The 13,566-nt window shown below is 39.0% G+C and overlaps 1 protein-coding gene across 2 annotated transcripts in view; it reads right to left on the bottom strand.

Annotated features, from left to right (window-relative positions):
• Positions 1-1,845: 1,845 nt before the first annotated feature.
• Positions 1,846-13,566, bottom strand: part of TUBGCP3 (tubulin gamma complex component 3) — a 59,269-nt gene continuing 47,548 nt past the window's right edge. For both annotated transcript variants that reach the window (XM_075265235.1, XM_075265237.1), the window contains exons 18-22: positions 9,293-9,381; positions 9,066-9,197; positions 8,112-8,252; positions 5,435-5,551; positions 1,846-3,505 (exon numbers count right to left, since the gene is read on the bottom strand). In XM_075265235.1, the coding sequence (XP_075121336.1) occupies positions 3,347-3,505; positions 5,435-5,551; positions 8,112-8,252; positions 9,066-9,197; positions 9,293-9,381 (638 nt within the window). In that variant the 3' untranslated portion in view covers positions 1,846-3,346. The remainder of the gene's footprint in view (positions 3,506-5,434; positions 5,552-8,111; positions 8,253-9,065; positions 9,198-9,292; positions 9,382-13,566) is intronic.

Raw genomic sequence — 13,566 nt, 5'->3', positions numbered from 1 at the left:
TCTAATAAATGTGCTTTGAAAAGGTATATAACCATAGCTAATAACTTATGTCAGGTGAGAATAAGCTTAATTTGTAGACAAGGAATATAAATAACTTACTATAATGTCTAATCTAATGTATGAACGTAACCTGTTTGAATCTCTATCAAATTTATAAATCAATAGTTATAAGTGAGAAGTCCTCAGTATTAACTCAGTGACATGTTATTTAGCATCTAGCAATCAATGTTCCATTCAATTGGAATGACATTCACTTAAAGTGCCTAGGGGAAATTTGACTAGTACATATGACATGCTATTTAGAGTTAATTATCCTTTCTTACTCACAATCCTGGAAAAGATCTTGACACATGAAATAAATATAATGTTTCTCTGGTGGAATTAGTTGCATCCCAATTATCATCCTGTCTGCTTCGTCATCCATGCAGAACTTATTCCGCACCAACGCCACTTTAATAAATGTAGCAGAAGTAAAACAAATTAGCCTGGTTAAATAGCAAAAAAAAAAAAAATTTTATATACACACGTAGAATATATATACATGGAGGCTGTTATCTTTGCAAAAGGAGGATCTACTAAATATTAATGTCACTTTTCTGTTGAGGTGAACATACTTTTGCACCGGTCAAATTTTGGTTTAATGCATATTGCACATTTTCTGTTAGTACAATAAACCTCATTTCAATCCTGAAATATTACTGTGTCCATCAGTTATTAGATATATCAAACTGAAATGGCTGTTGCAAATACCAAAATATTTAGAACTAAAAATGATTAAGATTAATAGGGGTGCCCAAACTTTTTCATAGGACTGTATATATATAGTATTCGATGTACAGTGCCAATTGTTTAGCAGTTCTATATAGTATGGTCTAAAAATATAATATTGACACAAACTACGAAAAACTGGAAGGAAATACGTAGAATCAAAAAGAATTCTTTCTACAACAAAAAGTTACAATTGAGCCTGTTACTCCAAAAGGAAATCTGTGAATAAAGCAGTAGTAAGGCACATATACTGCCACTCCATTCCCATGGCATACTTACAGACCCTCATTCTCTTGACCGCCGGAGTCTTAGCGATCAGCTGTAGTCATCAAGTGGAACCTAGAAGAAAATGTTCATCTCACTGCAATCCCACCACAGAGAGAACGAAGCATTACCCGAAGACCATTAAAGTCAATAGGATACTTGTATAATTGTAAAGATAGATCAGCTTCTGCCAGAGATACCTTCGCACTGATAAAAGTTACTGAATGAGGGACTCCTCTCACATATTTCAGAATATACCATACAAAACATCCAATAGAGTATTCGAAAATATTCTAATTCCATATGTATGAAAGTATAAGAAATGACATTATCGATATTCAAAATATATCTTTACAACCAGGTAGAAATATATAACACTCTTTTCCCCCATTGCATGGCTTTTTGTCCTTTAGAAACTGGTATATAGAAATAAAGCACTGAGATATTATCCAAATAAAAAAATAAAATAAAATCTGAAAACAATGCAAGCGCGCGAGCTATGCAACCATGACTAAAAGGCACGCAGTTCATTATAAGTTGTACTTTTATGTGCGCACTGCATTTAATCAAATACACAAATAAGTATATTACAAATCTGCTTTTTTTTATTAAGTGAGTTTTTGTGACATAGTAAAACATGGATTTAAATGATACGTGATTTACAAAGAGAAAGAAGACAGTAATATATAAATAATTACAGTGAAAAAATATACAAAGTGAAAATAGACTTAATTACTTAGGTTCACCGTCTCCGATGACAAAGCTGTTCATTTACATACTACAGAAGACAATAGATCTCATTACATTTCTAAGTTAGGATGGTTTTTATTTATATGAACTTATATATATTTAAAAAAAAAAAAAAAAAACATATAAGACAAAGCAAAAGTAAACATAAATGAGGCATGCACTTTGCAGCAACAATTTTAGTGGCACAGCACTAGTAGAACTTTCAAAGTGTTTGGTTATTGCCCAGGGTTATGAAATGTCCCCAAAATATCGAAGACGTAAACAAAGCCATTTCATCCACAAATCCACTCCAAGGCTGCAGCCTAGATCTGCTCAATGCAAGGTCAACTTTCCCAGGAAGCACTGCCAGGAGCCAAGGCTAAGTAGCTTTGGAAAATAATATGGTTATATGCTAACCAATGTATTTCCCAAGCAAATTCCTGAATAGCCTATGACAGTGCTGCTTGAGAGCAGTTGACCAGCATTGAAGTGGACTGTAGCCTAGAAGACGACAACATGGGATACCTAGCACAGTGGCTTGAATATGTAACATTGGTAACATATACAGAACCATAACCCTGGGCATAAAAACCCCAGAACTACCTTTTCTGCATTGCCCTGAGATGGGCATAAATTAACAAATACTTTCCAATAAGCAGTCAGTAAACACAAAAATGGTAAGATCAGAAATTGGAGATTACTTACAAGGATTGTCCCATAAACACATATCCCCTTAGTCACTGGGCTATAAGGACAAGTCAGGGTTTGGTGCACGTCCACCATTGCCGATTAGCTTTATGGGACTGCTGACGATAGGAAAGGCGGTACTTGGGTATTTTTGTCAGCCCATAAAGTTAAATAGAGTGACAGCGGGTATGCATGGCTGCTACTCCATTCAAACAGGAAAGCCTATCCTTGAGACAGGGGATGAATATTGTTCATTAAACAATCCTTTTAACCTCTTATACTGTGTTTTTCTTTTAAAAATAAGACTTCTCCTTTGTATTCTCATGACACACACACACACACACACACACACACACACACAAAAAAAAAAATAAAATCATACTACTAATAATAATAAAACTTATATACAGCAATTAAATATACAGTGTAAACCAGTTGGTTCAGAAATTGACTACAATGTACAAAAAGCATTTTTTTCCTCTTCAGTGAGCTGCATACATATAAGGAACCCTTATGGCCTCAATAAATATAAGCAAAACACTGCACATTATTTGGTCTGCTTGTGTTTATTACAGGGCAAGTACTGTTCTCTACAGAAGAGCCTATAGTGTGGTTTGAGTGTGAGTAACGCTTAGTGCATTGAAATGTACTTAAATTGCAAACATTTTACTTGAAGGGTACAAAGTCATCTTATAGTCTGTATTGCTGCCCATCGGCATTCTTGTCTGAGCACAGCATCCATTAATAGAAAAAACAACTTCTTGATTATATCGACGTATAGCATTCACTGAACAGGCTTAGCCATTCACACACTACAGGCAATACCTTGCTTCTGCTGCAAGACAGGGTCTGTGACATATACAGCAAGAGAATTCCTTTTATACTTTTGCATCATTACTCAGACTTGTAAGCTGCGTCGACCTCTTGTACCCAAGGACATACGAAGTCTTGGTTCTCTTGCTTTATAATGTTCATTGAAGTCCAACCTAAAGCTTAAGAATCTCAAGCTTTCATCTGTACTGGTTGTCAGCAAAACTAGAAACTGCTGAACAATACCCTAAAAGGGAAAAGAGGAAAAATGCTTTATGCAATAAATACTAAATAATGTGGTGAGGAGGCATTACAATGAGTCAGCAGATGAATATGGCGCACTATCCACATCGAAAATACCATCTAATCTGCAGGCAGCATATGATAGAGCAGGAGGAGCAAAGTAGATCAATATACAGTATCTACAGTAAAAGGTTCATTAGAAAAAGTTTGATTTAACTTGAAATGCACACATACACTAAATATTGCCAAGCCTTAAGTGAAACCACCCAGAGAATTCCTGATCTGAAAACAGAAATGTTTCATATAACCATTTATGATAATATATTTTTTTTTTTAAAAAAAACACATTCAAGTATTAAACATTGCTCTATTCTCAGAAAAATCTACAAAAATGAACTTGAGATTCTTAGCATATACTGTATATTTTGATTACGGTGTATAAGCCCCACTAGTCACTTCACTGTGGGTCCTTACTCTATTAGGTGTGATACTCCACCGCCAACAGTAGGAGTGACTCGGAAACCCAACAGCACCCTTGCTGTCATGCTGAGCGCCCAGGCTCTAGGCCAAACAAGAGCACACTGACCACTGAATTGTTCTGACTTGCTAGACATGCGAGTTTTGGGTTTTCAGACAAGGGAATGGGTCCTAAATGTGCCAAAGTTGTGTTAGAAAATATTGTCTCAAAGCAAAGCCAAATTAAAGGCAGTATTAACTTAGACTAGTCAGTCGAAAGATACATCAGAATTAGCATCCAGCACCAGCCTCTGTGATAAATCTGGTGCATTTTCAAACTGACCAAGTTTACACTAACACCGCCCCCCTATCCCCCCTCCCCAAAAAAAGTCAAAACATTACGACTGCTGGAACTAAAATATGCTATATTTAGCAAAGGCACTAAAGGGCTTAAATGAAACTTAAAGCATAGCCAAAGTAATATTAATTGTACATAAATAAATCTTTATTAAAGAAAATTGCCTCGCTTACTTGCCTCCCTCTGTCGCTGAACAAATCTGTAAAAATAGAGATCTATGGATGGGGAGGAGGAGAAACTGCACTACAGAGATACAATTTTCTTTCATAAAACAGCTGAGGTATTAGAATTACTATTCTGCCTTCTCCTGACAGAAATGATTCATTTAGTGCTGTAGAAAGCATCATATCACAGTTTCTCTCCAAGGCCATGACTAGGGTTGAGCGATCGGGATCGGAAAAGCTTAGTGTTGGGAAAAGCTTAGCACACATAGGAATGAATGGAAGCAGCCAGCCGCTTAACCCCCTGCGTCACGGCTGCGTCCATTCATTCCCATGGATTTACCGTAGCCTGCCACTCTTCTGCTTCGTCCCTGTTTTACCGTATACTCAGCTGAATATACGGTAAAACAGGGACGAAGCAGAAGAGTGGCAGGCTGCGGTAAACCGCTGTGTTGCTGTGAAGACGACGAGGCAAGTTCGTGAGTAGATAGATACTACTGTACATTGACTTGCCTATCTACTAGACAAGTCAATGTACAGTAGTATCCATCTACTCACGAACTTCGCTCAACTTACCTGCACAGAAGTGCTGCCGCTGCCCTCTTCTGGTCCGGTCCTCTCTCCTTTGCATGCCTTCAGAGCGCCCTGCACCCCCCCCGCCTCCCTAGTCTAGTATTATAGAGATGCTGGAAGAAGGTGTGGCTTGCACTCACATCTCCCCGCCCACATTCTCCTAAGCCACAACAAGCCCCGCCTACTCCCATCATCTCTAACACTAGCCTGGGGAGGTGGCGGCACTCTGAAGGCTTGTGAAGGAGAGACCAAGACCAGACCAGAACGGACAAAGAAGCAGGTAAGCGGACACCAGGGGGAATTTTAAAAACGATCCTGAAATTTCAAGATCGGCTCAACCCTAGCCATGACAAATCATTGAATGGGTCCTTTACCATGTTCTTACCTGATAGAAATGAGTAAGAATTCGCAGTTGTGAACGCATTTTTGGTATTGATTCCTGGAATTCCAAAACCCTCTTGGTTTCTTCATCTTCTTCTTCAGCTGTAACTCCCCACTCGCCCTACAAAAATAAATTATGTTTATTATTAAGCCAAGTAATAGCTGGCTACGTTTCCTGCAACCTCTAATGTTCGAAATCCAATCTGCAGGCAGCAGGTTATTGTGGAGTAGAGTGATCTACAGTGAAACCTCTCCAAAACACAACCCCTTTGATAAGACCACTTTTTCACCCAGACTACTTTTTCTGTGATGCACTGCCTGTTTTTCAGCCATCTTCTTTGAGATGACCACCCTGCTAGAGGACCACATTTTAATGCAATTTTGGGCGAAGTCTCAAAGTCACTATATTGAACTGCCTACATGAATTCTGTTCTTTAAAACAGCAATCATAATACTCAAAATACTGTATTTTTTGCTTTATAAGATGTACTTTTTGCCATCCAAAGTGGGGGAGCAAAATCATTGTATCTTATAAATCGAAGATCCTGAAAATCAAGCCAGTACTATTGCAGGATCACCTATTATACTCTGGGGTCTCTTCAGATGATGTAGCTCAGGAGAGGCGAGTTAAACTGGAAGTTGTGTTTAATGACCTAACCCGGGGCCTCCACTAGTTATACTCTGGAGTCTGAGGAGACTACAGAATATAATAATAATTCATGGATGGCGGACACAAAACTGTACAGGCCACCATGGGAAATTATTCTTAACCACTTCAGTACCGGGCCAATTTGAGGTCCAGGACCAGACACATTTTAGGTTTATTATGTATGTGCGGTTTTGAGGTCTGTAAAATTTTTCTCGTATGTCTTAGACAACTAATTTTTGCGTCTTTTTTCGGGGACACATAGGGCTTTATTTTTATGTTATTTTTATTTTCAAATGTGTTTTAATTTTTTTTATATCCAGGAAAATATAAACAAAATAGGAGGGAAATTGTGTCTGGTTTTCAATTTATAATTTTTTTTTAAATTTAATAACACAAAGTGTCACTGAAAAACTTTATAAAATAGTTTTTCCTCTCCGTTACGGTAATTTTTATTTTGTATGGTGTCGTCGGGGGTGGGGCTATAACCTTTAATAACGGCGTTTTATTAGCGTATTATTTATTTATTTATTATTATTATTTTATTTACATTTTTTAAAAACTTTTTTATTATATTTTTATTTTATTTTTTTTCCAGATTGTGTCCCCATAAGGTAATAAGAGACCTTTGGGGACATCTGATCACTTATTTTTTTGTACTGGAGGCTGATTTCTCCTATAACTGGGGCTGGTACATTTAACCCCAAATACAGGAGGAATCCAGCATCCTGCACGCTGTATATACAGCTTACTGAGCTGATCTGAGTCCTGTAGGACCCAGCAGCTCTGGTAAGACTCTGCTCCCAGCGGATCACGTGTCTGCCGGGTCAGAGGGCAGCTGATTTATGGCTGCGTCCATAGCCGTGTATACAGCGCTCATTGAGCGCTGTATACACAGCAATCGAGAAGGCAGGGGAGGTAATAAATCTGCCCTGTCTTCTCTCTGGGAGCTCCGGCTGAAGTTACAGCCGGCTCCTAGTTAAAGCAGCTACACGGTCTCCGTGCAGCTGCTGTGTTCTGGTGGACGTACAGGTACGTCCTGGCAGAACTAGACAACCACTTCCTGGACTTATATAGTCTATGGGCGGTCTGGAAGTGGTTAAAGAGGTTGTCCAAAATATTTTTTTCACCTAAAAACTATGCACATCTTATAAAGTGAAGAATACGGTATATAAATCTGCACAGCTCCATCCGCTGTACAGCACAATATGTTGCTCATAGAGTGGATTGCATTAATATGGTGACAAATCAGCTTTAATCACATGTTAAGTGATTAGTAGTCTCATGTAATAGCCATAAACGCATATTAGCACTAGTTTGTACTTAGTGGCTATTAAAGAGTTTCCCCATTTTTTTATATTTTTAAAATCCCTTATCCTTAGAAATCACCCAAATGGATCATGGGGTACACCCGCTCCCTGTATCATTTATACAGAAGAGCTGGAAACAGATAGCTCCTTGCCCTCTATAGTGCCCGGACAACATTACTGCAGCTCTTCTCCACTGAAGTCAATAGGAGCTGAGCTTCAATAACAGCATTTGGTCACACAGAGACCAGATGTTCCACTGAACAGTTTATCACTGTGGAGAACAGCTACAACTCAATACCCATCCAATATTTAAGGACAGGCCATATAGTCAAAAAATGATGATAAATAAAAGTAAATTGGCAACCGCTTTAAAAGAGAAGAAATACATTAACACAACTGCACCATGAGCTTCACCATGAACAAAAAAAAATAAAAAAAATAATCGGAATCACGATGAAGATGTTCCAGGTCTGGAGCAAACAATATGGAAGGCAAGGCAGAACGGTGTGAGGAAAAAAAAAATAAAATGAGAAATAAGACATGTATCTGAATAGGCCACTTTTGAATTAATGCAACATAAGTTCAATATTGCTTTATGGGAGAAGATATCAGGTACAGCATGCTTTCACACCTTAATAAAGTTATGACAAAACGTAGACACAATGCTTCATTTTACAATGTTTTGATGAAAAATAGGAACCCATATTCATTTTGACAGATCCTACCTCTGACTCCCTCTGCTTCTTCCGTTCCTCAAACTGTAACCTTCGCTGTAACTCTTCCAGAGCTGCCCTGTACATGGTCTCTTGAGCATTTTGGAACTCTATGATCTGGTCAAATACAGCACGAAGCTGATTTAGCAGTGCCTGTGAAGAGACCAAAATATACATTAAAGTGACAGTACAGTGAACACACATTATTATTTAGTTGTAACAATGACATATGGTATAGATTTGCTGATTTACTTCCTGTGTCCTATAGGCTCTCATAAAAAGACTACTAAGTCCAAAAAAGTCCTCATAGAAACACGTTAAATTGCCTCCTCCACACTTAGGTCAAAAGACAAAATAACCTATGCTGACAGTCAGACAGCAAGGATGAAAAGAGTTCACGGAACTTAAAGCTTACCAACATGCTATAAAACTGCATGCTAGATTCTCATCTACTAAAGTAATATGTGTAGGCAAAATACCTCTTTAAGTCAGCCTCATATGACCCACTACTTTATTTCCTTCATGATGTCCCATATACTGAACAAATGTCATGTGTCAAATTCACTATCTGTGATCTGGAGGGATCAAGTTTCTCATGCTGGGCTTCAGATCATGCAGTGTCCATCAGTAGCAGGGCATTATTGTATGTGAAGACAGGAGAAAATTATAGCTCTGACATATATCATGTAATAAAGTGGCATGTAGACAGCTGTGAGCAAACGTTATGTCTGAGAAAGGAATTATGGGAACTATAACCTATGATATTACTATTCTCAATTAGATTTTATAAATCCCTTTAATACCAAAAGCTGGATGGCTGACTATCAATACATACGTCAAATCACAAGGCGTAATATTCACAATAGTTGACATACAAAAAATGTTATGATTTTTAATGCTATGCAAACACAGAACATATTATAAGTAGGATTTTATAAAATTAAAATGTAATAATAAGCAGCTTACCCTTGATTCACTGTCTAGAAGGCAACGAGAAATTATGGTATCCAAAAACACCTCATGAGCAGCAATGATGTGATCCAAGTCCTGTGCTTGTTGTACTTTATTCCACAATTCATCCCAGGAACACTCCAGAACCTAAGGAATCCAAAAGACAATCACCAGTTTATTTAGAAGAAAGGTAATGTACTACAGCCAATAAATTGGCTAAAGTGAACCAAATCATCATGTACCTCAAATGTGATGTAATATTGCATCTGATGAATGAAATGAACCATCTCAGAAGCCAGGACGTGACACTGATGAAGAACTCCAGAAAGCTCTGTAATGGAAATGAATAATATAAATATGCGAAACATTATCTTATAGAGTCTGAAAGCTTATCTAGACTTCAATATGTTCTTTTAGGCTTAAAAATAAATCTATTTAAAAGGTTTTTGCAGGAATAGAAAACATGGCCTCTTTAGTCCTCTCAGGAAATGACCTCACGTTTGGTAGTCACAAGGCAATGATGTGGGCTCGCTAAACTGAAAGAGACTGAACTGCAGCATGGCCATGTGACTAACAGCCATGTTTTTATTTACCATTTTTTAGTTTTATATTTGGAGAATTAATTTTTTTTTTTAAACATTCCTCGAATTCCAAATGTGATACCTATTACTAACAGCTAAAAATCATCTGCATCTACAGAAAAAAATATATATATCTAAAATATAAAAAATAAATATATATATCTTTCCACACTTTTGGTAATACAGTGATTCAAGTGATTAATACTTACTATGGATATTAAAAATAAACAAGGCATGGTGACTTCCTTTGGACATAGCTCACACTTTATCCAGACATTTGATAGATAACACGTTTACAAAATTATCTAAAAGATGCATTTTATTACCCAATAACAGCTTAGATTTCACTTTTTAAATAAGAAATTAAAGCTGTGTTGTGATTGGTTGTCACAGACAACAACAGCTTTTCTTTTAGTTTCTTAAATCTTCAACAATGCCCATCAGACCCATCACCAAGTGGCTTTCCTGAGAGGCAACATGGTGGGGCTCAGTGGTTAGCACTGCAGCCTTGCAGCGCTGGAGTCCTGGGTTTGAATCCTGCCAGGAACAACATCTGCAAGGAGTTTATATGTTCTCCCCGTTTTTGCATGGATTTCCTCCTATACAATAAAGACATACTGATAGGACAAAAAAAAAAAAAGTACATTGTGAGCCCTATATGGGGCTCACAATCTACATTTAAAAAAATAAATAAAAATTCAGGTGTATTGTAAATGCTCTGCACAGCTCCCCAAATTGCCTTTTAGAGACCTGTAGACCTAATGCTCTGTAAATAAGATCTATTTGGACTTCAAAATACTCAATATTTAAAGTGCCTTTGTGTCAAGATATCAGCCGTATCATATAGATCAGTTCAAACAATGGTGGGTGGCCATTCACATTACTCAACTGGATCCAAAATGTTGTAATACCTTTATAGTGTCTGAGTAGCCTACGCTATGCAACAAGCCCTTCAGGTCACCATAGTGCAGATAGAATTTTACTGGAGACCAGGATACAAAGACTGAGGGGAACAGTACCGGGGCTGTGAGACAAGTATTAGTCAGGTATGTTTTATATAACATTCTGAGCTTTTGGTAAAAAGTGGCCGAGATAAGAACGCCAATACTATTTCTGAAATATCTATTTCCTTCAAATAATGAGAATAAAAAAGGCCCTGCCTGCTGGTCAGGAGATTATGCCCTGTATTCACAGTTGTGATGGGAATAGCCCTTTAAGACTGTTTTATATTAAACTGCATATGCATATGTAGTAAAACAGATAAAAGTAGGATGAATAATGCAGAAAAAGGTTATATGATAATAAAGAGGCATAAACTTAGCATTACAACTGATGCCTTGTGTTCTACTAATGGCACTTAAAGTCATAGCTGCATTTAGTCATAATGGATTACATGGCCGACTACATTTAGAACAACTCGAAAAGGAGGATTTTAGTCTCGTTTCAGTGTGCCCACAAGAGTTCCCTGCCATGACCTACTTAAAATAAAAATACGGTACAGTCTAACACACTCAGCCAACATGCAGATTTTCTGAAAGTCTAAATGACAAAAGTTCTGAAGGGATCTGGTCTAATAACACAATATCACTGCAGGTAAAAGCAGTGACTGGTTAAATCGGATGGATTCTTTAGTGCTTCCACTCAATGCTAACAGTAATTAGCGTGGATATTTCTATATAATAACATGTCCCATTGGCATCATGTTTTGGAGCATGAGAAGCAGGGAAGACTGATCTATAGAAGCAGAGCAGATACATAGTTATGTGGTACAAGATTCTGCTTCACTTGTAATTTTACTGATTATATACACTCACCGGCCACTTTATTAGGTACACCTGTCCAACTGCTCGTTAACACTTAATTTCTAATCAGCCAATCACATGGCGGCAACTCCGTGCATTTAGGCATGTAGACATGGTCAAGACAATCTCCTGCAGTTCAAACCGAGCATCAGTATGGGGAAGAAAGGTGATTTGAGTGCCTTTGAACGTGGCATGGTTGTTGGTGCCAGAAGGGCTGGTCTGAGTATTTCAGAAACTGCTGATCTACTGGGATTTTCACGCACAACCATCTCTAGGGTTTACAGAGAATGGTCCGAAAAAGAAAAAACATCCAGTGAGCGGCAGTTCTGTGGGCGGAAATGCGTTGTTGATGCCAGAGGTCAGAGGAGAATGGCCAGACTGGTTCGAGCTGATAGAAAGGCAACAGTGACTCAAATAGCCACCCGTTACAACCAAGGTAGCCAGAAGAGCATCTCTGAACGCACAGTACGTCGAACTTTGAGGCAAATGGGCTACAGCAGCAGAAGACCACACCTGGTGCCACTCCTTTCAGCTAAGAACAGGAAACTGAGGCTACAATTTGCACAAGCTCATCGAAATTGGACAATTGAAGATTGGAAAAACGTTGCCTGGTCTGATGAGTCTCGATTTCTGCTGCGACATTCGGATGGTAGGGTCAGAATTTGGCGTCAACAACATGAAAGCATGGATCCATCCTGCCTTGTATCAACGGTTCAGGCTGGTGATGGTGGTGTCATGGTGTGGGGAATATTTTCTTGGCACTCTTTGGGCCCCTTGGTACCAATTGAGCATCGTTGCAACGCCAAAGCCTACCTGAGTATTGTTGCTGACCATGTCCATCCCTTTATGATCACAATGTACCCAACATCTGATGGCTACTTTCAGCAGGATAATGCAATGCCATGTCATAAAGCTGGAATCATCTCAGACTGGTTTCTTGAACATGACAATGAGTTCACTGTACTCCAATGGCCTCCACAGTCACCAGATCTCAATCCAATAGAGCATCTTTGGGATGTGGTGGAACGGGAGATTCGCATCATGGATGTGCAGCCGACAAATCTGCGGCAACTGTGTGATGCCATCATGTCAATATGGACCAAAATCTCTGAGGAATGCTTCCAGCACCTTGTTGAATCTATGCCACGAAGAATTGAGGCAGTTCTGAAGGCAAAAGGGGGTCCAACCCGTTACTAGCATGGTGTACCTAATAAAGTGGCCGGTGAGTGTACCTCCTCGCTCTGTAATAATTGACATCTGGGTGGTACCGTTTGCCTTGCCATTAGAGTGCGTCTCTATTCAGCCTGCTACTGACAGGCTCCACTGATATGAGAAATAGTAGGAGTTGTCAATTCATTCATACACTTCCAAATAAAGCAGGACTGGCACAATGCAAAGTTGTAAAAAAAAAAATTACTTTAGATCTGTGATATCAAGTGGAATATTTACTGTAATAGATAGGTCAGGTGAAAAAACAGGTCCCCCTTATAAAGGAGTCTCTCACAAGAACAGTCTCTATTGAGCTAGCCAAGGTTTACAGGAATAAAACTTTTTTCTGCTTCCTGATCAGTGCCTCCATTGCTGAGATATTAGCTTTTCTCCGGATATGTTAAATGGGTTGTCCCATCTCAAGGATCCTATCTATACTACTAGCTTATGTGGATTTAAGACTTTTCCTTAAAGGGATTCTACCATTAAAACCTCATTTTTTGTGGATAAGACGTCAGAATAGCCTTCAGAAAGGCTATTCGTCTCTTACCTTTAGATGTGATCTCTGTCGTGCCGTTCCTTAGAAATATCGGTTTTTACCAGTAAGCAAATTAGTTGTCTCGCACCAATGGGGGTGGACCCCAGCGCTGAAAATGCGATGGGGGCGTCCCCACTGCAGCTCGAGAACACGATCCTGCGACGCCTCTATCTTCGGCTGGATCCTCCCCTTCTCTGTCGTCTTCCTCCTGCGTCACCGTCGACACCTGCGCAGTCGGCTCTGCCAGTGAGACACTAGCAGAGCCGAGTGCGAATGCCGGCCGGCGGCCATTTTTGGGAGGCCGCTCCTGCATTGAACTACAAGAGCAAGAGCGGCCTCCCAAAAATGGCCGCCGGCCGCCATGCGCAGTCGGCTGTACTAGTGTC

This window comes from Leptodactylus fuscus, chromosome 2 (genome assembly GCF_031893055.1).
Source record: "Leptodactylus fuscus isolate aLepFus1 chromosome 2, aLepFus1.hap2, whole genome shotgun sequence".
Lineage (NCBI taxonomy): Eukaryota > Metazoa > Chordata > Amphibia > Anura > Leptodactylidae > Leptodactylus > Leptodactylus fuscus.
The sequence above is the reverse complement of the archived record's forward strand: the minus strand, read 5'-3'. Positions and strand labels throughout refer to the sequence as shown.